This window comes from Halictus rubicundus, chromosome 11, assembly GCF_050948215.1.
Source record: "Halictus rubicundus isolate RS-2024b chromosome 11, iyHalRubi1_principal, whole genome shotgun sequence".
Taxonomy (NCBI): Eukaryota; Metazoa; Arthropoda; class Insecta; order Hymenoptera; family Halictidae; genus Halictus; species Halictus rubicundus.
In genome coordinates this window covers 1,992,795-2,015,411 of record NC_135159.1, presented here as the reverse complement: position 1 = coordinate 2,015,411, position 22,617 = coordinate 1,992,795, and the positions used below count along the sequence as shown (strand labels likewise).

General features: G+C 37.2%; 6 protein-coding genes and 1 long non-coding RNA gene across 11 annotated transcripts in view; 2 read left to right on the top strand and 5 right to left on the bottom strand.

The window, feature by feature from the left end:
• The first annotated feature begins 984 nt into the window (after positions 1-984).
• Positions 985-9,521, top strand: LOC143359278 (calnexin). 5 transcript variants are annotated; one of them, XM_076797147.1, is made up of 8 exons: positions 985-1,029; positions 5,843-6,101; positions 6,172-6,467; positions 6,539-7,198; positions 7,376-7,516; positions 8,037-8,159; positions 8,291-8,527; positions 8,606-9,521. In XM_076797147.1, the coding sequence occupies exons 1-8, from the start codon at positions 1,000-1,002 to the stop codon at positions 8,660-8,662; spliced, it is 1,803 nt and encodes a 600-aa protein (XP_076653262.1). In that variant the 5' UTR covers positions 985-999; the 3' UTR covers positions 8,663-9,521. The 5 variants fall into 5 exon arrangements, with proteins under 5 accessions (XP_076653262.1, XP_076653261.1, XP_076653265.1 ...); XM_076797146.1 differs by lacking the exon at positions 8,037-8,159 and adding an exon at positions 7,663-7,788; XM_076797150.1 differs by lacking the exons at positions 985-1,029; positions 8,037-8,159 and adding exons at positions 4,779-5,463; positions 7,663-7,788.
• On the bottom strand, positions 2,058-3,985 carry Hpf1 (Histone PARylation factor 1). The gene is made up of 5 exons (XM_076797172.1): positions 3,781-3,985; positions 3,065-3,586; positions 2,848-2,996; positions 2,524-2,762; positions 2,058-2,441 (listed from the first exon to the last, which is right to left on the bottom strand). The coding sequence occupies exons 1-5, from the start codon at positions 3,913-3,915 to the stop codon at positions 2,137-2,139; spliced, it is 1,350 nt and encodes a 449-aa protein (XP_076653287.1). The 5' UTR covers positions 3,916-3,985; the 3' UTR covers positions 2,058-2,136.
• Positions 8,706-13,733, bottom strand: Mtmr6 (Myotubularin related protein 6). The gene is made up of 13 exons (XM_076797145.1): positions 13,558-13,733; positions 13,130-13,243; positions 12,875-13,037; positions 12,641-12,798; positions 12,431-12,556; positions 12,219-12,353; positions 12,000-12,132; positions 11,701-11,927; positions 11,373-11,623; positions 11,110-11,250; positions 10,907-11,033; positions 10,555-10,827; positions 8,706-10,472 (listed from the first exon to the last, which is right to left on the bottom strand). Exons 1-13 carry the CDS (start codon positions 13,600-13,602, stop codon positions 10,329-10,331), a joined length of 2,037 nt encoding a protein of 678 aa, XP_076653260.1. The 5' UTR covers positions 13,603-13,733; the 3' UTR covers positions 8,706-10,328.
• LOC143359302 (uncharacterized) lies at positions 13,661-14,136 on the bottom strand. The gene is made up of 2 exons (XR_013083090.1): positions 13,892-14,136; positions 13,661-13,755 (listed from the first exon to the last, which is right to left on the bottom strand). It is a non-coding gene; the product is annotated as an uncharacterized LOC143359302 (long non-coding RNA).
• Positions 14,137-14,978: 842 nt separating this feature from the next.
• Tpr2 (Tetratricopeptide repeat protein 2) lies at positions 14,979-17,925 on the top strand. The gene is made up of 10 exons (XM_076797171.1): positions 14,979-15,236; positions 15,543-15,631; positions 15,704-15,828; positions 15,905-16,093; positions 16,182-16,300; positions 16,388-16,541; positions 16,604-16,768; positions 16,867-17,032; positions 17,129-17,275; positions 17,359-17,925. The coding sequence occupies exons 1-10, from the start codon at positions 15,199-15,201 to the stop codon at positions 17,556-17,558; spliced, it is 1,392 nt and encodes a 463-aa protein (XP_076653286.1). The 5' UTR covers positions 14,979-15,198; the 3' UTR covers positions 17,559-17,925.
• LOC143359282 (uncharacterized) lies at positions 17,585-21,444 on the bottom strand. Its single transcript, XM_076797158.1, has 5 exons — positions 21,076-21,444; positions 20,277-20,657; positions 19,922-20,200; positions 19,357-19,850; positions 17,585-19,274 (listed from the first exon to the last, which is right to left on the bottom strand). Exons 1-5 carry the CDS (start codon positions 21,244-21,246, stop codon positions 19,121-19,123), a joined length of 1,479 nt encoding a protein of 492 aa, XP_076653273.1. The 5' UTR covers positions 21,247-21,444; the 3' UTR covers positions 17,585-19,120.
• A 40-nt stretch (positions 21,445-21,484) lies between these two features.
• The window catches only part of LOC143358814 (uncharacterized), a 49,707-nt gene continuing 48,574 nt past the window's right edge, over positions 21,485-22,617 (bottom strand). Inside the window, exon 3 of the mRNA XM_076796289.1 lies at positions 21,485-21,734. The gene's annotated coding sequence lies outside the window, so the exon portion shown is untranslated. The remainder of the gene's footprint in view (positions 21,735-22,617) is intronic.

Here is a 22,617-nt window from a genome sequence, read left to right as displayed (position 1 = left end):
ACTGAAGTGGATGGGCCGGGAAACTTGGTCAACCTTTACACGAAGTGTTTTGGTTTGGATATCATGTTATTTTTGTAAGATACATATGTATTTAAAAAAAAAAATTTGAATGCCTGTATCTCGGGAACGGTGCGTCCTTCCGCAAAAATAACGAAATTTGCAAAAGGCTTAACCCGCAGCCTATAGGGTCTGCCCAACCACATGACGTATGTTGTCTTTTCATTTAAAAAAATATATATTTTTCGGGTTTTTCGATTTTTTCTGTTGGTTTCGATATAAAAGACAGCTGATTCCAAATTTTCAAGTTTTTAGCTTGTCTGGAAGTGGGTTAGAATTAACATGATCCTCCTCCTATATACAGGGTGAGTCACCTAACGTTTGCACCTCAAATATCTTTGTTGTTTCTAAAGATACGTAAAATATGGTAAGGACAAAGTTGAATGGTACAATGGGGCTGACACGATGCCATAAAAAAATTTTGTTTTTATGTCATTTTTTTAGAGATATCAAGGTCACCTTGACTTTTTTAAATGGAGCCACCCTTTTTTAAACACCTACAATGATAGTCCCTTTCATTAGGAATGCAGTGACTATATTATTCCAAGGTCATTCAAGGTCAAGGACAGAAAAAACGTATGAAACTAAAATATGGAAGCAGAATACCTGTATTTTATAAATGTATAATTAGGCCATGATTAGTGAATGTTGCTTCGTCCGTAAACAAGACATTAGAAAAAAAAATGAATGATTTCGAAGCAATCCCCATTGACAAAAGTTAATTCTATTTTGAAAATCATTCCCGTGCAATTCTTGATGGAGCGATATGTGGAACGGATGAAATTTATGTCGGGCCAGAATTCGTATTACGCTACTTTGACTTATGCCTGCTTTCCGGGAAATTTTTCTCGTACGCACGTGAGGATCGACAGCTATAGCTGCTAAAATATTAATTTTATTGTCTTCATTAGTCGTGGGATTCTTCCGTTTGTGCTGTCTTGCATGTACACTTCCAGTACTTCGAAACAACCTGTACGTATTAATGAAAGTCTGTCTAGAAGGAGTGTTTCGCTCGGGGTACCGTTCTTCATAAAGTAATCGGGCCTACACTGCATTTTGTCTACATTCACAGTAAATCATGATCATATCATACTTTTCAGTCATTGAATAAGACGGAATCGCATTTGGAAACATACTGATAGTAAATAAGAATGCTGAATAACAATAACATTGAAGGACCTTAGTATGTTTACTTTAACCACGACCATACTACGTTTACTATTTACTACAAGTCTCAACCGTGATAAACGTATTCTGCTTTCATATTCTAAATCTTATACGTTTTCTCTGTCTGTGACCTTGAATGACCTTGGAATAATTATTGTCACTGAATTCCTAATGAAAGGGACTATCATTGTAGGTGTTTAAAAAGGGTGGTTCCATTTAAAAAAGTCAAGGTCACCTTGATATCTCTAAAAAAATGACAAAAACAAAATTTTTTTGGCATCATGTAAGCCCCATTGTACCATTCAACTTTGTCCTTACCATATTTTACGTATCTGTAGAAACAACAAAGATATTTGAGCTGCAAACGTTAGGTGAGTCACCCTGTATATTCTAAGAATTATGCGTTTTTGGCGTATTTATATCTCAAGTTCCAGGCTAGGTAGAAAGTTGCTTTTTACATGAAAGTTAGTTGATATTATATCTAGCTCACATACAAATTTTGGTTGTCCTCGGTTACCGGGGAGAGCGGCAGTGACGGTGCCAATATGGCTAAAAACCGCTTAACTCTGGTTCGAGATATACTACTCGGCAGCTTAGAGGGAGCGGGAGGGGAACTTGGTTCGCGCACTCCCGCGCGCGTTGATATGTAATGACTAAATAGATAATTCTGCATTGCAAATCTACTCATTCTATTGAAATTCGAGTATCCGAATTACATATACCTATCTAGATACATAAATACTTGGATTCAAGTCCAGGCCATTCAGAGAATATGTACTTAATTGAATATCCGACTAGTAAAAACTTTAACTAAAAAAAGATGAACAATAAATTTGAGTTAAAAATAATATTTATTAATCGATGGCTAATGTACAAAACCATGAACAAACGAGAAGTGGAAGTCTTCTTATTTCAGTAAAATACACTTAGATCCTGACCCTTCTTTCTATGTTCGAAATGCGCCTGCGCGATTTTCAAAAATTGCGGTCTTTGCAAAAGATTGTAGGCGAGAGAAAACATGTGCAATGCCTTATTTTGTACATGAGAGACGCCACTGTAAAAAAGATCGTGTCCCAATTCTAAGCAAGTGCCGAAATCGCACTCATCCACTGCGATCGTCGCCAATCTTAGAACTTCTTCGAGTTTTGAAAATGGTGCTTTCCTTTCTTCCGCCGCCCGAGCATCTTCTATTTGTTTCAATATTTTCTTTAATTCGTCTGAAATAAAGACAAGAATGGCTCAAGGAGTTCAAGTTCTATAGGTCCAACTAATAGTTTTCTATATTTTCTGGTAACTCACTGTCCGTTACTGCCAGTTCCCTGTACCCTAGCTCAGTTTTCTTATTGTACGGTACCACGATTCCAGCTTTGTGAAAAGTTCTCGCGACAACTTTCTTTTCTCTATCTTGCATTCTACCCGATTTTTGGTCCAATGTTATATTTTTCTCTTGAGCATAGCTTTTCAATTTTTGCTGCAACTGCGTTATTCGGGTTTTTTCAAACGGATTAGCCAGTTTTACTTTCTCTCCTAGGTATGTGCTGGAATATAAATTAAAACTAACCATTTGGAAGTTTTCGAAAAACGAAAAAACACCACAATTTTATGATTTAATCAGTTTCTTACTAAAGCGCGCCAAATACGTTCTCAGCTACTAGTTCAATCGTACAATTTGCAGTTGCTTTGTTCTTCGCCACAAATACAGGCCTTTCCGATGCATCGTCCCTCCAATAACCAATGTGTAAATTTTCTTTACCATTAACTTTCATGATAGTCTGTCAAAAATATTAGATTGATAGCAATTGTTTCTCAAGCCATAAAAGAAAATATTTAAATTTCTTACTTGGAATTCTGGTGGATCATAATAGTACCTCCAGTGCCTGAGTAGGGACTTTTCATCATCGACTTTGAAACTTAGAAATTTCTCATTAAATACATCATAAGGACCGACGAGTTGTAATTGTACATGTGTAAAGGCGTTTAAAGGATCTTTCTCAGAAATGGTTTTACAGAACTCGTATAATTGAAAGAAATCTTCTGGCATTTCTGTTAAGAACAAACGAGAAATAATTGTCTGTGCCTCATTTCGAGATACTTTGTCATCTTTGAGACTAACATTAGAATCTTTTAATAAAGATGCAATAGTAACTCGTGTGGATGGATCTTTTATATGTTTCTCGTTATCAGAATCTGATTCTTGTTTTGTAGGTTCAGTACATTCTTCGGTTTTTCCTAAGTTCCGATTGTTTTCAGTTTCATCTTTCCTCTGTACTTTCTTCTTTGGAGAGTCATCGGATTCTTCGCAGCTCTCGTGTTTCTTCCTTTTCTTACTAGTAGCTGTACGTCTGATGCCTTTCTGTTTCTTCTACAAATACAGGAGTACAATGCAATACTTTTTTTCTTGTTTGCGAGAGTTTATAGGGCAAAAAAGAATTGAGAAAGAAGAACAAAGTACAGTTAAAATATTAAAAATTGTATGTGAAATATGAGCCTAATACGTGTAGAATTAGGCAATGTGTACATAATTACATAAATGAGTGCAGAATGATAATGTCGTACCGTGTCTTTTGAAGGTGGATGTTTATATTTCTCGTGATGAGCAGCATTCTTCTGATAACATTTTACTCCATATCGGCAAGGAATCCGTGCATCTCCCTTGTACACTTTAAATTGTTCCTCCTCGCTGTCAGACATCTTTTATGTATACTTATGTATGTATGTATTCGAGTGAGAGTTTCCCGCGAAAATAAGGCAATACATATTTGCTCACCAAAAAGAATGAAAAAGAAACGAATTTCTTTTTATCGTATATACAATAATTATGAGTTCTTTTATAATTTAATTATAAAAAAGGTGGTGTTTTTATCAATACGTTATAGGCGTCGTAATTACATGTATCTTCGGATTATCGTCAATACATCTATATAATTTCCAGGTTTCAATTTGCTTTGGAAGAAATTAAAAAATGTTCGCAAGAAAATAACGAGAAGGCATTTTGTCCAAATCGTTTCATTGCAGCATATTTTTCTTGAAACAATCGACCAAAATTTCCTATATAACTTTCCGGATGAAATGTGAATTTCTAATTACATAGCTGTTATCCTCCAGGATGAGGTCATTGTGCATACATAGAAAGTAGCGATAACAAATATAGATGGCGCCACAATGTTCTAGATCAGTAGTTCTCAACCAGCTCTCTCTCTCTCTCTCTCTCTCTCTCTCTCTCTCTCTCTCTCTTTCCTTCGAATGTGTAAAATTTGCCAAAAAATATATGTATACAATCGAAGAGCTTAGGGCAACAAACGGTCAGCTTGATTTCGACGTGACTGTAAAAGAACAAATTCTTCCGATAGTTCGTTGCAACGAACGGTCATATCATAAGACGTTCGTGACTGTTTGTTGCCTCGAAGATGAAAAGCTCCAAGTGGGCTGTCATGTCTAAATCGAGCTGACCGTTTGTTGCTCTGAATATTTATAGTCTCTCTGACTGTTTGTTGCTCCGAACGATTCCGAAAATCTAAGTGGGCAGTCGCGTCGAAATCGAGCAGACCGTTTGTTGCCCTGAGCTCTTCAATTATCGTTCAAGATTTCATTTAAAACTATATATACATACTTATTTACTCAAGAATCGATAGTATATATATTTAGATACTTTTTGGTAACCGTTTTCTATGTGTCGTTCGTAAGTACGTGATCCGTTAGTCCGTGGACAATTTTTTGCCGTACCCGACTGAGCATCACTGACGATTGAGCTTTATGGGAATGGGAACGATGTTCAGGGAAAACGGTGTATGCGTAGAGTTACATGCATATCACACGTCAGAATAAACGAACGGACGAAATTCGTTCGAGGCTCGATAGTAATTTCTTTTCCTCTGCTCGAAGGTACATCGTTGTCGACAGAGGATCGATATTAAAATCGGTTCCCAAAGCAAACCGACCCGAGGCACGAACGGGAGCCCTTCTACTTCAACAACTCGATTAATTGAATTACAATTACAAGTGGAACACACACGGTTTTCCCGTGTGCTTCCCGTGAAGCTCGCCCCCTGTTTCCGGCATTCTCGCTACTTTTTGGAACGCACGCCTGCAAAGACAGTCCATTTACGCGTAATTCAATTACTGTTATTACTTAATTGAATAAATAAGCCGCGACTAGGTCGAGCCCGAGACGTAGCTTTCTCATTGGATGCGATATTTATTCGGGAATCGATGCTCCGCGACTGAACTCCCACGAATTCGGTAAGAAAGCATATCATTAATAACTATGGTGGCTCTTACATACAGGGTGTCCTACGTAACAGTTGCCACGGAATCTTAGTAGCTTAGCGGTCTTTGATGGTAAAAAAATCTTATTTTGTGAGTAAAATACGCGACTGTATTATGCGTACGTATCTATGCGAATAATCTCGCAAAACCGGCACTTCTTATCTATCTTCTTATCTATCTCTTTTTTTCTTCTTTTTGTAAAGATGCTACTTCCTGTTTTTTCAAGTGAAATTTTTAATGATTTTCTCATTATACGGTCAATAAAAAATCTCTGTGTGACATGCACCTATAGCCTGTAGAATTCGTTGTAAATTTTTCTTATAAAAATATGTATATGTATTTTGTTTTGCAGTTTCAGGAATATGAGATGGCCAGACTCATAGCAAACGGAATCATTTATTTGTGCGTATTGTGTACTATTATCGGAGCTAATGAAAGCAACGACAACGACGCTCATAATGTAGTATCAGAAGCAGTATACAAAACTCCAGAGGTATCCGGTTTCGCGTACTTAGTGGAAACCTTTGACGATCTTGAGAAATTCAAGGAGACGTGGGTGTTGTCGGAGGCCAAGAAAGATTCTGTAGACGAAGACATAGCGAAATACGATGGTACATTTTTCTTTGTTACGTATTTCTTAAACATTATTACACTGATTCTGAACATTAATGATTTTTATAGGAATCTGGTCTATAGAAGAACCTAAGAAACATGCGCAAGAGGGTGACCTAGGATTAGTGCTAAAAAGTAAAGCTAGGCATGCCGCTGTGTCTAGGGCATTGTCTAAACCATTTCATTTCGACGACAAACCGTTAGTGGTACAATACGAAGTGAATTTCCAAGAGGGTCAAGAATGCGGGGGAGCCTATGTGAAGCTCCTCACATTGGACCAGGAACATGCGGATCTGAAGAATTTCCATGACAAAACTCCCTACACTATAATGTTCGGACCTGACAAGTGTGGAAACGATCACAAGGTATACAATGGCAGAAAGTCTACTTATCTTGTAGTCATTCTGTCCACTAATCTGTGCTTATGCTTATGCAGTTGCGCTTTATATTCCGGCATAAAAATCCTCTGAACGGTTCGATAGAGGAGAAACATTGTAAAAAACCAAGGGAGAGGTTGGAAGACTATTTCAAAGACAAACAATCTCACCTTTACACTTTGATCGTTCGTCCCGACAACAGTTTCGAGATCAAAGTGGACAATAAGGTGGTGAATTCTGGTTCGTTGTTGGACGATTTCACACCACCGGTAAACCCACCTTTAGAGATCGAAGATCCCACCGATGTTCAGCCCGAAGACTGGGACGACAGGGAGAAGATCCCAGATCTGTCAGTTGTTAAACCAGACGATTGGGACGAAGATGCTCCAGCACAAATCGTAGACGAAGACGACGTCATGCCCGATGGATGGCTCGAAGACGAACCACCGATGATACCTAATCCTGATTCTGTTAAACCCGAAGATTGGGACGTTGAAATGGACGGAGAATGGGAACCTCCCGACATACCAAATCCAAAGTGTGCCGACGCGCCAGGATGCGGTCCGTACAAACAGAACATGAAGAAGAACCCACGGTACAAGGGCAAATGGTCACCGCCACTAATCAACAATCCCAATTACAAAGGGAAATGGAAACCTAGACTGATATACAATCCTAATTACTTCAATGATGAGCAGCCATTCCGAATGACGTCTATCGTATGTTAAACCTTTCGTGTAATAATACTGTACAACAAATTTCTTTCTTTTTTTCGTATTTCAAATTTACAAGAGTTTTTTTAACTGGTTATCGAAACGCAAAATTGGTGTGGACAGTCAATTATTTAGATGATCGCCTGATGCAAATACCGGATAGAATGTGTTATGTGTTCACAGTTTGCTGTTGGTTTCGAACTCTGGTCTATGTCCGCGGACACAATGTTCGATAATATGTTAATTACCGACGATGAAGAAGTAGGGAAGAAGTGGGCCGACGATACTTTTGAAGTGCGTCGTGCTAGAATCGCAGAAGAGAGTGTAAGTAATGTTCTATTTACTGATTAATGATCACATTTGATTTAGTGATCTTCGCGTGTACCGTTTGAAAAGGATCTAAACGAAGAATAGGAGAGCAATGAGCGTACATGTAAATTTGATGAATATGTGTACGCTGTACCATGCAGGTAACATTGTGGGGTCGCATTTTAAAAGCTACGAATTATAAACCAGGCTGGTGGGCGCTGTACGTCTTGTACTGCGCGGTACCAGTCGTATTATACGTCTGGTACTTACTGAAACGATTCCGTGAGGTACAACTGTCGGTTATTTCCAATTACTTGCTTAATAATATAGTATTTGACAAAAGTATCGTAATTGTACCAGAGCTAAGCGGTTTGATATCGACACACCTGCATATTAGGCACAGAAGTCTTCTCATAGATCATGTACATACGTATCGATCAACTGCATTTATAAAGTAGAACGAAAATACTATCCGGAAGTTTGATCGTGAACACGATCGTTACTGTTTTATAATTTTAACAATTATTTTACATAGTGGAGCGTATGGCGTCAGATTGGCACATTTACCGCGGAACATCCATGGATATGGGCTGTATATATAATAGCTGCTGCTATACCCATAATGCTAGTAATATATTGTTGCTGCTTTGCTTCCCAGGTATAAAGAATCCGTGAACTATGTTCCAAATTGCTAATCATACAGTTCTCGCTCCTATTAAATGTAGAGCATGCAATGGAAAAATAATCGAATTATAGATTGTGTACAGAACTGACTAATTCGTTTCGTAGGATAAGTACGACTTGAAAGATGAAGATAAATCGCCTCTGCTTACAAACGAGGAAGCGGCTGCACAACAGGAAGAGAATGAGATCCAAACGGCTAGTATCGAATCTGAGGAGAAACCTGAGGAAAAACTTGAGACGGAGGAGGACGAAACTGAGAAATCGGTGGACGAAACTGAGAAATCGGTGGACGAATCCGATAAAAATGGGGAGACCGAGGAGTTGATAGAAAGCGAAGACAACGTTAGTAAAAGATCGTGTCAAAGCTTCAACATTTTTATTAATTATAAAATACTCAATCGAATGGAAATTTCGTTGCAGGACAAGCCAGCGATGGGTGGTGACGGACCACGACGAAGAAAACCAAATAAAGAATAGAGCTTTTATTCGAATTGAAACGGAGGGAAAGAGTTCGTATTACTAAGATATTTATGCAAATCTTTCACATTCCACGCAACACTCGCCATTGTGTATGTTAGGGTTTTTCAGTGCCCGATAGAATGCAATGCGAAAACACTAGGAACCAGTTTTATGCCCCCAAAACGTTTTACGCGTACTCAGTTCAAGCTCGATTTCATTAAGTATCATACTCTAAGGCGAATGATTTTTCACGGTTGAGCATGTTTCACGTATGAATGATAATACATAAAACATACAGAAAGATAAAAAAAAAAGAAATTTGTAACGAATGATATTCGGTGTAACTATTTATGCCTTGATAATATGTAGTCAATGAACTTTTGTTATTGTATATTGAACGTGAATAATACAATAGATTTTATTCACGACTTATGTATAAGAACAAAACAAAACAAAAAAAAAAGAATAACGTACAATTAAACGAACGATTTTCAGTTATCGTCGCCGTCGCAGACATTTATGTTATTCGATGTAACTAATTTCTCTTAAATAATATGTTTAATTACTTTTGCCATTACGTTAATAAAGTGTACACTGTGAACAAGATAATTTTATGTATCATGTAATGCTATATATCATTTATAACTGTTAAGTTTGGAATTGTTTAAGAATAATTAAAGAATACATTATAAAAATCTCTTTTTCTCTTCGATGGATCACGAAAATATTCGAACCTTTCGAAAACGAAGCTTTAATCGATTGTTTCGTTAGAAAGTGATTTAATTTAATATATTACAAGGACCCTGAGAAAAGTAACAATATTATAACATGTTTTACAATTGACAATTAAAATAAAATTGTATTTTTATTCTTAATACCTTCTCGTATCTTTTTTTTTTATTCGATGTTGAACGTGTTTCGGTTTCAACATGATCGAAAAGGAAGAAACAATGCGATACACGTATCTATGTACAGTAAAGTCTCCATCTAAGCAAAACGGAGCCGTCCTGTCTTCGCAAAACGAATATCCCGTCCACTGCGGGGCAACCCCGCGAGGGGCCAAGAATCTCGAGCTGTGAACGTACCTCGTAATCCGATACGGAGTTGGGTATATCGGTGTGAACCACTACTAATCCAACTGCAAAACGTTTCATTTTGCATTTCTTGCTGTGAAACCATTGCCAACGGAATTCTGAAGCGATACATTATGCTTCACATGTACAGTCAATATGGGCGAAATTGTATCTTGTTTGGTGTTATTTTAATCAGAAAAATGTCACAAATATGTTGGTAAGGTTTCATTAAACATAAGTAAAAATAAAAAAGTTTCATTCATTGCATGAATGGGTCTCACCGATGCACTCCATCTTTTGTTGTGCCTTCGGCAGCGCGCTCCATGTTTACACGCGCTGTCCTTTTCTACGTTCGACGCGGTCTTTCAGGTAATAAAAATTGATAAAAATAAAGTATACCCTTTCTATCTATGCAACAGAACGAACCCGAGGGTTTTGCTTACAGGGAGACTTTACTGTACATGCAATTTCAAGAGAAAACATTTATTTAAAAAGTAATCTGTCGATTTTCGTCCGTTCGATTTACCTCAATGACACATTGCTTAATTAGTTAATATACATACATCTTAGGTGTAGATCACAAAAATAATGTGTTTAGAGAGAATGTTGACTTAGGGACTAGTAGACTGAATACTCGAATTCTGAGAACACGACTTACAAGTGGGTACCGCGCGTTGCGAAAGATGTCCAGGAAGAACTGTGTGTGCACCCATGCATCTGGTGCACTGTACCTCGCCGCATGACCAGCAATGGTGCTGAAATATTGCAATTGAATTATTCGACGAATCAGTGAAGCATTCTGATCGAATGATCGAAATTGGGAACGCGGTTCTACACCTTTTTGTTGAACGCATCGAACGTGGTGGCGCACGAACACTCTTCCATACTTCTCGCTGGTTTCCAATCTAAAGCGACCGTCTTCAATTCGTGTTCCAACCTACTAATTTGTATTTTGTTTTTATTCTTCTCCTCGTGGTTGTTCGCTGTATTTTCTATTATAGCTTCGGACAAAGGATCTTTCGTATATTTATTGTCATACTTGTGTTTTCCTTGTGCACCTTTGTTCTGAACATTGTTCATGTTCAGAGTCGAGTTCAAGGCACCTACTCTCTAGACAATCAGTAATTACATTAAATATAATATACGATGAGCAAGAAGAAACAATAAAAATCAAACAACGAGTTTGTACTTTTACGAGAAGCTTAACGTGATCTTCCAAACAACTGATGTGGTCGTGTATGGTGAGCAAGCAATCTTCGTACGTTTCCCTAGGGTGAATACCATTCTCGAATCGGAAATACATCCCTCGCCACAAACTGCAACGTTATCGGTGTATTTAATATACAATTCTTTCTCTCCTCTCGGTACGAATAATAATTCCGTATATATTACATGATGCTCTGCGCAGCTAACTTTGGTTGAAGAACATTACTAGAGTCGTCGTTGAGGCGACTACATTTGAAAAGCGGATTCATGTACTCGTGCATATTGTTCGCCATATCTCCCCATAGGGAATACGTTCTCTCCGATACTCTGAAACAATCAAAATTCCACTGTTTGATATGTACAGGGCATCCCAACTAACCTATGTGTTTCAAATATCTTTGCTCCTCAAGCTCACGAACTTCTGTATAATAAACGAATCATTTTTATACCTGAGCATCTGTCTCTCCTTTTCAGAATTTCCTATGAAAGTACCATATTGACAGCTGTGCACATGATCGTGAAGAGTCAACAGGAAAAACTCATTGAACTGAAACTTATGCGGATACTGTTGCAACAATTGATATGTCGCGTCAATGAATTGTGTGAAAATTGGTGCTAATTCTTTACTATCACAGCTGATGTGACTGCAACGGTTACTGAACTTATGTCCGAACGACAGCCAGTCTTTTTCGATCAACGCCTATGTGAGAAGAATATATAGCATGTTTTACACAAGCCTATAGAAAATTCGGAAATTTGCTTAACGAAATATTATACCTGGAAACCTTGGATCGTTCTGTAAAATGGATCTAATAAGAGCGCGCTCAGCGAACATACTTGAGCAGTACGATCCCAGCCGTCGCTACAGTGCACCACCACGCTAACTCCGCTCGACACTGCTCGAGCAATGAACCAAGCAGCCTCCAGTATAGATCTTATATGCTTCAGCCATCCACTGCTTTCCAAACCACTTAGAAACGAGCTCATTGAAGTTGTCCTTTGCACTGAACATGAATCAGATACACTTGAAACAGCGAGTAACGTTTATCGTTCATAGATTGAAACGGTAGACTCACGCTCTATCAACTTGTTCAGACTGGTCCTCATTACATGTATGTTTTCAATACCGAAGAAATGAAATTTGATATTATCGTAAAAATTCTCGTTCTCGTATCCCTTTCCCGCAGCTTTGTTGGCAAAGGCGTTGATCTACACAAATGACATCGTGAGATTGACGTGAACATTGACAACATTTACAGTTACGAAAATACCTTGGCTCATGTTAATAGACTTACGCGCGGTCGTGTATCTACAACATACATGTACTTGGAATTAGGATTCGTACACAATATATTGGACATCATGTGTTCATCGTCGGGACATCGGGCACTGAATCCTGATAAAGGTTGACTACACCGACAAATGGCAGCCTATGGAACAATATGTACTTGCTTACATTCTGAGCTTTTAAATCATGTATTCTCTTGTATTTATTCATCACACAAACCTTGTTAGAGTGTAAATATGTTAAAACCGGTAACCGTCCTCTGCTCCTAAACTTTGCGCTACCTATCAAAGTACCGCTGCTGCTTGTACTGGGCACATATAAATACTTGGGATAAGTATCGCAAAGCTGAAATCATAAGTAAATATTGTACGTATTCATAAGATTTTTTACAGTTGTAAATCTCATGGTTAAGTTTTACTCCATTTGTACCTCGTAATTTGTATTTATATAGCTCAGAGACCATTCTTCATTAGGAAGACCTTGTCTTTGAAATTCGCTTTGTAAATTAAAAAAATTCCATCCTGCGTGCTGTGGTAGGGTGTCATCAGTTGGTTGGTAATAGAAACAATAAAGGTCCTCTAAATTCACTGAAAATAAATATATTTACATATAAAAGCGAAGTCTCGAAATGACTGTTCCAAGGATCTTCTATGATCAATTTACCCGGGCAAGATAGCTTGGATAACGTTTGATATATATTATGGCAGTCTCGTTCTTTTGGAATGATAAACGTCACAATGAAAAAGTGTTTACACTTAATACATAGCGGCGAGCCTGTTGTAGTCAATGGTAGCTTTTCTATACTTGAAATATGAGTGCATAGAACCTGTAATACGATGTTATAGTTGACATTTGTTAGGACTATACTTCAAATAAATAAGAAGCTTACGCATAGCAGAGATAACGTTTATACGTTACCCAAATTTTCTTCTTTCCATTTCGTTCGGTGAATATAAGATGAGGTACAGTCAAATAAAGAGTTCCGACAGAGTGATTGTTACTATATTTGTCTAGAATCCTTACATTTTCCACCTGGAAAGACAATAACTTGACAGGAATAACATCTCGAAGGAATAACACTGTCGCGTTCGTTCGAAGTTTCAATCCACAGATTTTCTCCGACCGTAAAATAAACAAAGCACTTCAGCACTTTGGAGTGCACAGAGTGCATAACTCGAACGAAAATCTTCGTATCTATTATCTTTATTTGACGGCTTTTTTTAACGAAAAACGGCGCATAAACGAGAATGATAGAATAGAACATATTGACAAGTGCCGAGAATCACATGGAAACGTCTGTTCGAAACAGTCCCGCGCATAAACGAGGAAATGTTAAATCGGAATACCTTTGGAATCGTTATTTTATCCAGTTTGTTCTTTCCGTTCGCCATTGTTTACACTCGACGGACCATCTGACAAATTGAAAATTGTGGCTACCACTGACCAATCTTCCGGAACAGTGGTGCTCAACTCATCCTTATCAAACCGAAGCATTTTGCATTTTGATTTGCTCTCTTACGCAGTCCGCTGCGACCTGCACTTTCCTGTAATACAATGCAGAAAATAAAAAATAATTATTCAGAAATTACCTACAATATTTCGAAACTAAACAGTTCTTCATTACCATTTTAAACTTATTTTACAGGACTATCATTTTTACAGTATTAATAATATACATACAGAAGGGGGCATTGTTCGCACAATAGAGGCGCGGTTGATTTGAATTGTTTGTTCAAATTAGTGGAAAATGAAGAGTTCCGCCACAGGTTCGCAAATTGGACTAATCGGTAAACCCGCACGTACCTAATAGATTTTGCCTTAGACTTAGACGCTGTGAAAAATGCTGAAACAGGCTGAAATATCTGTACAAAGAATGCTTTGTATGTATATGTATAACGCTTCATGTGAAATGCGTTCCGAAAATGAACAATACGTTTTTAAAGCTTGCGTTGTTGATACTTTGATTGTCTGATTTAGTGATGGGCATTATCGACTACATTCAACTATCGACTAATTACTATTTAGTTACTACATACTATCGAATATTTAGTCGATAGTTTTTAGTTGACTGAAATTTCGTTTTAGTGGTTACGTCTAGATTGCGGGCTATAGTCTATGCCTACGTATATCACATATATAGTTTATATCGCATAAATAGCAATAAGATTTTAACATCTAATATGAATTAAAGTATTGAAATATCTATTACATATTTCATTACTTGCATATTTGCACGTCCTGTCATAATCATGTATTTCTAACCTTTTTGTTTCATCGTGTGACACTGACATTTGAAATTTCAAGATGGCGACGTGTAAAACAGTTGACTGAAAATAGTAGTTGGCTACTATCGATTTAGTCGATAGTTTTTAGTCGATGGTGCCCATCACTAGTCTGATTACTAGAATTTCAATCGATTTCAAGATTTCTTACTTTCTCGATTGAACACATTGAACTTTTGCCACTTATTTTACGTAAGTATAATTCAATGGTAACGACTTGCTGAGTAATATATATAGATGCTATACATTATTAGTTGCTATACTTGCTCAATCTGAATTTTTGGAATTCTTTCTTGTATTTTTCGTTTACGTTAATCCGATTGCAATGTATGTATTCTATAATATATATAAGCAGTTATAAGAGTATATGAAATACGTGCAATGAATCTTGAATAGATTGGTTGAAATGCGTTTCGGAACGCATGGACAAGCGAGGATTGGCGACACTGATACATATACTATAGTATATATATATCAGTGATTGGCGAGGATCCCAAGCCCAAGATCATTATTACAAACCAGGCCCTTCGATTGGCACTGTTGAAGAAGTAAAGCAGGGCGAAGGCGAAGGCGAAGGAACTCTCGCACTCGCACGGAGGGCAGCGGAACGCTTCAAACTTCGTGCGTTCGATTTCAACGAGATCGTAATTGCGACATTAAACCGAAAACGGTTTACACACATTGACGCTAACTCGATAAACAAAAATGGCTAGTAACTTGAACGTGGAAAAACCTGCCGAGGAGTAAGTACATGAATTGTACGAGTATACAACAAGATATTTCATTCAACGCTTCAGTGCATACTAATAGTACTTGAATTCTTTAATACGATCGAACCATAGTCTCGCAATGACACGACACATTTCACAAATGAAATTCTAAGATTCCTTGAAAAAGTATTATGTCGACTTGTAAGCAGTGAGCCATTTTTTTTTATATACACTTAGGAAAAGCGTAAACAACGAACGCTAACACTAATCGTACATTGAGTATTCAATTTGCTGTTGAAACGTATCTCGATATTGTATATTGTCAAGATTTAATTTCAGGTTGGTGGAACAGAAAAACGAAGCTGCCAAAAAGTTTTATTTAGCAAAAGAGTACAGAGAAGCATTAAAAGAATACAATGATCTCATTGGTGAGCATTCTCTCTGATTTGAAATCTATTATGGCAATAGTTAATTAATTGGTGGCTCGATTACCTTTGTAGAGTTATGCCCAAACGAATTTCGTCATTATGGAAATAGAGCTGCTTGTTACATAATGATTCACAAATATTCCGATGCTCTGAAAGACTCGAAAAAGTGTCTTCAGTTGAATCCCAGGTTTTACAAAGTATGTTGTATAATGCGTCCAATACACGATATGTACAAAGCAAACAAATACACATTTCATGTAATTACTTTTACAGAGTTATGTTAGAATCGCGAGATGCCATTTAATCTTAGGATCGCTTGGCGAAGCTGAGCATACTATAGCTGTATTAAAACTATTGGATCCAAACAATTCGGCGATACCTATGGTATCGAACTACTTGACACATGTAAAAAATTATATTAAGGAAGGAGATGTTGCATATGCCATAAAGGATTTTCGTAAGGTGAGAAATTACTTCTTATATAAAATGAAATACATGTGCAACATTGCTATGGACACGGCAAATAATTAATCTTTCGCATTTTTCAAAGGTTGTGTATTGTATGGATCGTTGCTGCGATGTCGCTACTTATTGTCCAAGGTTCAAATTGATGAAAGCAGAGTGTTTAGTATTTCTGGGAAGATACCAAGAAGCACAGGAAATCGCAAAGTACTTATTGTTACATACTACTATTTTTGTACACATATATCACTAATATGTTGTCGCGTGTCATTTGCGCATTATTTTCCGTTTCAGTAATATTCTACACATCGACAAACAAAATCTGGATGCTATATACGTCCGCGCTATGTGTTTGTATTATCTGGGGAACATCGAGAAAGCGTTCGCGCATTTTCAACAAGTGCTTAGATTGGCACCGGATCATACCAAGGCAATGGAGATATACAAGGTAGAGACCAGTGGGATCAAAAATATTTACAGTAGTCTCTATATTGTTGTGCAATTTTATAGCGAGCTAAAAACCTAAAGAAAAAAAAAGAAGAAGGAAACACAGCGTATAAAAACAATCAATTTCGAACGGCATACGAGTTGTACACGGAAGCATTGATTATAGATCCCAAGAATATTGTAATGAATGCGAAACTTCATTTCAATAAAGCAACAGCTGCCGCGAAGGTGTGTGGTAATTCTCTTTTACTTGTATCTTTCTTTTTTGCCAATGGCAAATTTTTCAGGAAAAATCGTTAATCGTAATTCAATTGAACGTGTTCTAGTGTGGCCTTTTACAAGAAACGGTTGCAGAATGTACGGAAGCATTGAAATTAGATGAAAATTACTTGAAAGCTCTTTTAAGGAGAGCATCGGCGTACATGACACTCTCAGATTTCGAAAAAGCCGTTCATGATCTTGAGAAAGTATGCAGAATGTGCAACACCCGAGGTATAAAAAAAGATTATGAAGATTCTATTACTTTATAAAAATGATTTCATTGTTCACATCGTACAGAGTTACCTTTAATATCGATTTATATTACAGAACACAAACGGTTACTCATGGAAGCGCAATTTGCGTTGAACAGGGCGAAGAGGAAAGACTATTATAAGATTTTAGGTATCAATAAAACCGCGTCGACCGATGACATTAAGAAAGCATATAGGAAAAGAGTAATGGTGCATCACCCAGGTATGTTTACGGAAGTAACTGTTTAGCCCTTTAATGCATTTAAATCGCCAAGTAGATATTTTTCTGATAATATCGTTTCGTAGATCGACACGTGAATGCAACGGAGGGTGAAAGGAAAGAACAAGAGAAGATGTTCAAAGAAGTTGGAGAAGCCTATGGAATTCTATCTGATCCTAAGAAGCGATCGCGCTACGACAATGAGCATGATATAAATGAATATAATCGATATGACAAAGATAACGACACTATGGTTTTCAGATACCAAGATGCACCATTTTGGTGATCTTAATAAATTTTAAGTGCGTTGCATATTTTACACAGTATTTTATTCGATACGATTTGTGTATCTTTTTATAAACGTTGGTTTTGATAGAGTATTTGGTGATACTGGGAGTAGTATAACCAGACTCTTTGATTATTTCAATAATCGTGCTCATCCTTACATAGGACGTCACTGTCCCTCTATTTTTCCACATTGGAAAAGTAGACCGATCGTTACGTTAAGATACAATGAATTCTTAAAAAAGAAAAAGTACTGAATCATATTCGCGGTACTCTATTGAATCAAAGAATGTGATAGACGATTAGGAATAATATAAAAATACGATGTTTGGAAAGTATAATGATAGAATATATTATTTAATTAAGTATACCTTTGTTGTGTGTATAGTTATCGTAATGGGATATCTAGAAGAATAAGGAAATCATTTGTTAAGTATCTTATTCGTTTCTCCAACTTGAAGAGCAACATTTTCACGATGCTTATTCATCAAAATAAAATCGAGATCTTTTCATATTTCTATTGTCTATGAAAATACAAATCTTGCGTTTAGCATAAGTTATGGTAATTTTATAAAAGATAAAACCAATATCAAGAGCACAAATAACAAGATTCGAAAACGTATTAATAATAGTTTCAACGTTCGTTTAGGCGCGTATCAATACTAACATTTGACGACTCTTATTTATGTTGTTTATAGCAGTATGTACATAAGGCATGCGGTAATCTTTGCAACTTGAACAATGTAAGAATATGCAAATACGTAGATATTATGCACATTCTTCGAAATTGTGTTGAACAACACGGAGACGTAAGGCACGCAGTAGCCGAAATGTACATATTTGCAAAGACACATGGAAATATGTAACAGCACCTACATATTCGCTGAGATCTTACTCCAGCGAGTATATTTAAATTTCAGTCCAACGACAGTTCGTTCACTCGAAAACACGCTGAACGTTAACAAACCGTTCGATTGCCTCGTACTTTTTCGTTTGTGTGCATCTGTCGTAAATATTAAATCATCGTCGTACAAAATGGCATCCTACTTTCGTTTGTAATCGTTCAAGTATTTCACTCGTGTATCTTTTACAACTACCTAATGTTATTGAGCATAAAAATATGATTTTCAAATACAATTAAAATATACTGCATTTAGGTCTTTTCAGTAAGTACTTGGACTTGAACTTCAAGTCATCATTCGATAAAATAATAAGTTAATAAAATATCTCTTCCGGTTATCGACGCGATGCAACACGACGCATCGAGTGTTTCTATCACGAGTACGTTGACGTTCGAAAAAATCAAGATGCGTAAAATCGTGTAACATAATTCAAGCAAAATTGCAAAATATAAACTTGCACTCGTTGCGCATTCGTATATAAGTACATACGTTTAAAATAAAATATTTCTCAAGATCAAACATAATGTCCGCAATCTTACCCATACGACATAAGTACCACGTATTGATACAATAGTATGTTTAGTAATATATACATATATACAAACAATTTACTATTATCTCCGGAATTAATTTTACGCTATCGTAATCCGTTCCATTACGATTATTTATTCGTTTCGTTATTATAAGATGCTCTACCAGCCAATTCCAGCAGGTAGCGATCAGGATGATCTATCCAATCGCTGGCACTCAACTTGACAATCCTTTGTTTCTCGGCTTCCTTCACTTGCCACTTTTTTATTTCTAATTGACGCTCCCTAAATCACATACGTATTAGCTTACCACCAAGGTAGACTTAATTTAAATGATTTTAACATTTTAACAAAACGTTTTAGTTACCTCAATTGCGTATGTCCACAGCCCCAAACTTCCAAGCTGGCAAGTGGATAAGGCGCACCTGCGATACTAACTGACTGAAACGATTCGTCTATGCTGATATACGGTGAACGCGGATTACTGCCGAAACGTAGTCCGTGAGGATAACCCCTGATGTTAGTATTTAAGTACAATACTTTAGCTCCCTTCTCTATAACTCTGTAAGATGGGAACAACTCGATGCCCACGGAATTCTCGTCACCCCAGTAGAGGTGACTCTCGCGCCATTCTACAGAAGTGCATATGCAGTATGTAGGACGTACCGTATCCTTGTCTGGACTATGGGCTCTTATAAACAACAAGGTAGGACCTCTGTATCCTAACACATGATGCAGAAAACGGTTTGCTCCTGTGCCATGCTCTGAGCTATTATACAGCAACGTCCAATGTTTTGGGCACACACTGCCTAATCTTTTTGCTATCAGAGCATGAGGAATATCCTTCGGAGACTCCTCTGCCTAGACACACATTCATTATGTTACTATTTAACGACATGTTAAAAGTGAAGTGACCACGATCAGAGATTTACCTGGAGATAACATTCCGGTAGTGTACTCGATAGCAACCATACATAGCTCACAGGTAGTAAAACTTGTGGGAAATCTATAGAATCTGGTTGTTCCAATATGGGTGTTGGTATCTCCAAATGCGGTTGCGGTTGCTCTTTGGACAACAGAACTGCGCCGCTTCGATATGCAGTTGTCAATACGTGTACTACATAATGATGAGGACCATGTATTATACGTGGACAGTGTTGTCCGATCCAGTTACTCACATAACTCACAGACAAAATATATTTGCCATGAAACTGTAATGTACATTATGTAATATGGAACTATACAAGCTCGGAAATGATGTTTTAATAAGTAGGTTAGTATACTAACACAGGAGACAACAACCGTATTCATTATTTGCTCTGCAAAAATGCAAGCAGGAGTCGCGCTGCTGTCCATGGCAATCTTATAGGAAATATTTAATAAACCTTTTAAACCTTCAGGAGTAACGTTTCCATCTCCTTTCAGATTAGAGTACATTTTTACATAATTTTCTAATACAGTTTGGTCGTTCATCACAGAAAGAAACTTCTCAGCTTGTTGTTTAAAAGAATTTGCGCTCATGTGAGCGGTGCTAATGTTGGCAGCATGGTGCAAATAATTGAATAAATTTTCACCTAACTCTGGATAATTAGGGAAAAGGTATCGTTGAAATACAGATTTGGTAATGCCACTTACACGTTCCTCGTCGTGCGTCAAATGAGATAAAGTCTGGAAAATATACATATACAGTTTCAGATGCGTGTTAAGATTCGTTGTTTGTATTAACATTACAAAGCCATTAATAGCTATGTATTACATAGGGACTATATAATATGTATATAGTATTGTGTGTAATGCTTGCAACACAGTAACAATGTGTGTAAAGAATCTATTACATCAGGAACACGATTATAGGTTATGTACATTACAGTCAATATACGATGACATTTCCAAGAATGAATGTCGACAAACGACCTGCAAATCATTCATTCGAACTAGAACGAGAGAGTTGAAATTGTTCGAAACGCGAAGGTTCTTTGCACAATAACTGATGGATCCCTGCATGAGTCATAAAGAATCGATCTTCTCTCGCAACAATCTAATAAGCATGATAGGACTGTGCAGTTATACGGCAACATCCTCATACCTTCGCCAGATTCTCGATCGGAAAGAATTGCATGTGCGAATGATTTTCTAATTCGGTTCCCGAAGAACTTTTCGAAAGATTAGCTGCATTGGTGGTGGTGTCGCCGGTATGTACAACGGATTCAGTTTTCTTGGAGGATGCGTGTCCAGCACGTGCCACTTGATTACCCATTTCTTTTCAGCTAGCGTGTATTAAAGTAATAGTAAATTCACTGTCTTATCATCTAGACATAACATTGCCCACGACAACAAAGCATGCATATAACCGTATGCAACTTTCAGGAATATCGTCACGAATGATAGAAAGGTAGAGGTAAGTGGTGCGTGCGTGCATTCGTACGACGTACGACGTCCGTACGACACGTTGCATACATGTTTATCGAATATACAACTCCTATATATACACCTACATACAGGGTGTCCCACATAAATGGGAACACCCAAATATCTTTCGTATTTACGGTCCTATCAGAAAACTTCAGAGGACAAAGTGATACTATTGCAGGGGGCAATATAATGGTGAAGAAGAAAATTTTTTATGTCGTGTTTTTTAATGAAATTTCAAGGTCACCGATGTTTTTTAAATGGAATAGTATATTTTTTTTATGATAGCATGATAGACAATAAAAAACTGAATTTAGTGGATACCACCTTTTTGACCTTGAAATGATCTTGAGCCAGAATAATTATGTTGAAGCGGCTGAAATGTGGAAGTTTAAAACAGCAAAGATTGCGCGTTGTTTACGTCGGGTTGACCTTTACATATCATAATAAATGTTCGAAATATTTTTTATAGTAAACAGCGTAAGACCGTGAACCGTTAACGTATGGTGCGGAATTTTATGCAGTAAAATAGTAGGTCCGTACTTTATACAAGGAACTCTTACTGGTATAAAGTATGCTACATTTTTACGCCAGGATTTGTCGGGCCTTTTAGAAGAAATTACGTTATTCGATCGGGAGCGCATGTGGTTTCAACATGATGGTTGTTCAGCGCATTATTCTAAAGTTGCTAGAACGGTGCTAAATACGAAATATCCTGGACGCTGGATTGGGCGACGAGGACCAATTCCATGGCCAGCCCGTTCTCCGGATCTGACACCATTCGATTTTTATCTATGGGGCAAGATAAAATATATTGTGTACAAAGATAAACCCACAACGCCAGAGGATATGCGGCAAAGGATTACTGCAGCATGTGCTTCAATTACGTCTCAGGAAATCGACAATGCCTACAGATCATTTATTAAAAGATTGCAACATTGCATAAATGAGGATGGTCAACATTTCGAACATTTATTATGATATGTAAAGGTCAACCCGACGTAAACAACGCGCAATCTTGCTGAAACACGTAAGTTTTAAACTTCCACATTTCATCCGCTTCAACATGATTATTCTTACGCAAGGACATTTCAAAGTCAAAAAGGTGGTATCCAGTAAATTCAGTTTTTTATTGTCTATCATGCTATCGTAAAAAAAAATATACTATTCCATTTAAAAAAACATCGGTGACCTTGAAATTTCATTAAAAAACACGACA

Excerpts from the sequence above, each read along its gene's own strand:
- Hpf1 (XM_076797172.1), bottom strand. The coding sequence starts at position 3,915 with ATGTCTGACAGCGAGGAGGAACAATTTAAAGTGTACAAGGGAGATGCA. Across the intron at positions 3,587-3,780 it reads ATCCACCTTCAAAAGACACG|AAGAAACAGAAAGGCATCAG; the intron begins GTACGACATTAT and ends CTGTATTTGTAG. Across the intron at positions 2,763-2,847 it reads AACGTATTTGGCGCGCTTTA|CACATACCTAGGAGAGAAAG; the intron begins GTAAGAAACTGA and ends TTTATATTCCAG.
- Mtmr6 (XM_076797145.1), bottom strand. The coding sequence starts at position 13,602 with ATGGCGAACGGAAAGAACAAACTGGATAAAATAACGATTCCAAAG. Across the intron at positions 13,244-13,557 it reads ATAAAATAACGATTCCAAAG|GTGGAAAATGTAAGGATTCT; the intron begins GTATTCCGATTT and ends TTGTCTTTCCAG. Across the intron at positions 11,624-11,700 it reads GAACGATCCAAGGTTTCCAG|GCGTTGATCGAAAAAGACTG; the intron begins GTATAATATTTC and ends CTTCTCACATAG.
- LOC143359282 (XM_076797158.1), bottom strand. The coding sequence starts at position 21,246 with ATGGGTAATCAAGTGGCACGTGCTGGACACGCATCCTCCAAGAAAACT. Across the intron at positions 20,201-20,276 it reads ATACGGTTGTTGTCTCCTGT|TTTCATGGCAAATATATTTT; the intron begins GTTAGTATACTA and ends TGTACATTACAG. Across the intron at positions 19,275-19,356 it reads TGTGGACATACGCAATTGAG|GGAGCGTCAATTAGAAATAA; the intron begins GTAACTAAAACG and ends TATGTGATTTAG.
- LOC143359278 (XM_076797146.1), top strand. The coding sequence starts at position 1,000 with ATGTACACTTCCAGTACTTCGAAACAACCT. Across the intron at positions 6,102-6,171 it reads AGACATAGCGAAATACGATG|GAATCTGGTCTATAGAAGAA; the intron begins GTACATTTTTCT and ends TGATTTTTATAG. Across the intron at positions 7,517-7,662 it reads CTAGAATCGCAGAAGAGAGT|GTAACATTGTGGGGTCGCAT; the intron begins GTAAGTAATGTT and ends TGTACCATGCAG.
- Tpr2 (XM_076797171.1), top strand. The coding sequence starts at position 15,199 with ATGGCTAGTAACTTGAACGTGGAAAAACCTGCCGAGGA. Across the intron at positions 16,301-16,387 it reads GAAGCACAGGAAATCGCAAA|TAATATTCTACACATCGACA; the intron begins GTACTTATTGTT and ends TTTCCGTTTCAG. Across the intron at positions 16,769-16,866 it reads AAGCAACAGCTGCCGCGAAG|TGTGGCCTTTTACAAGAAAC; the intron begins GTGTGTGGTAAT and ends AACGTGTTCTAG.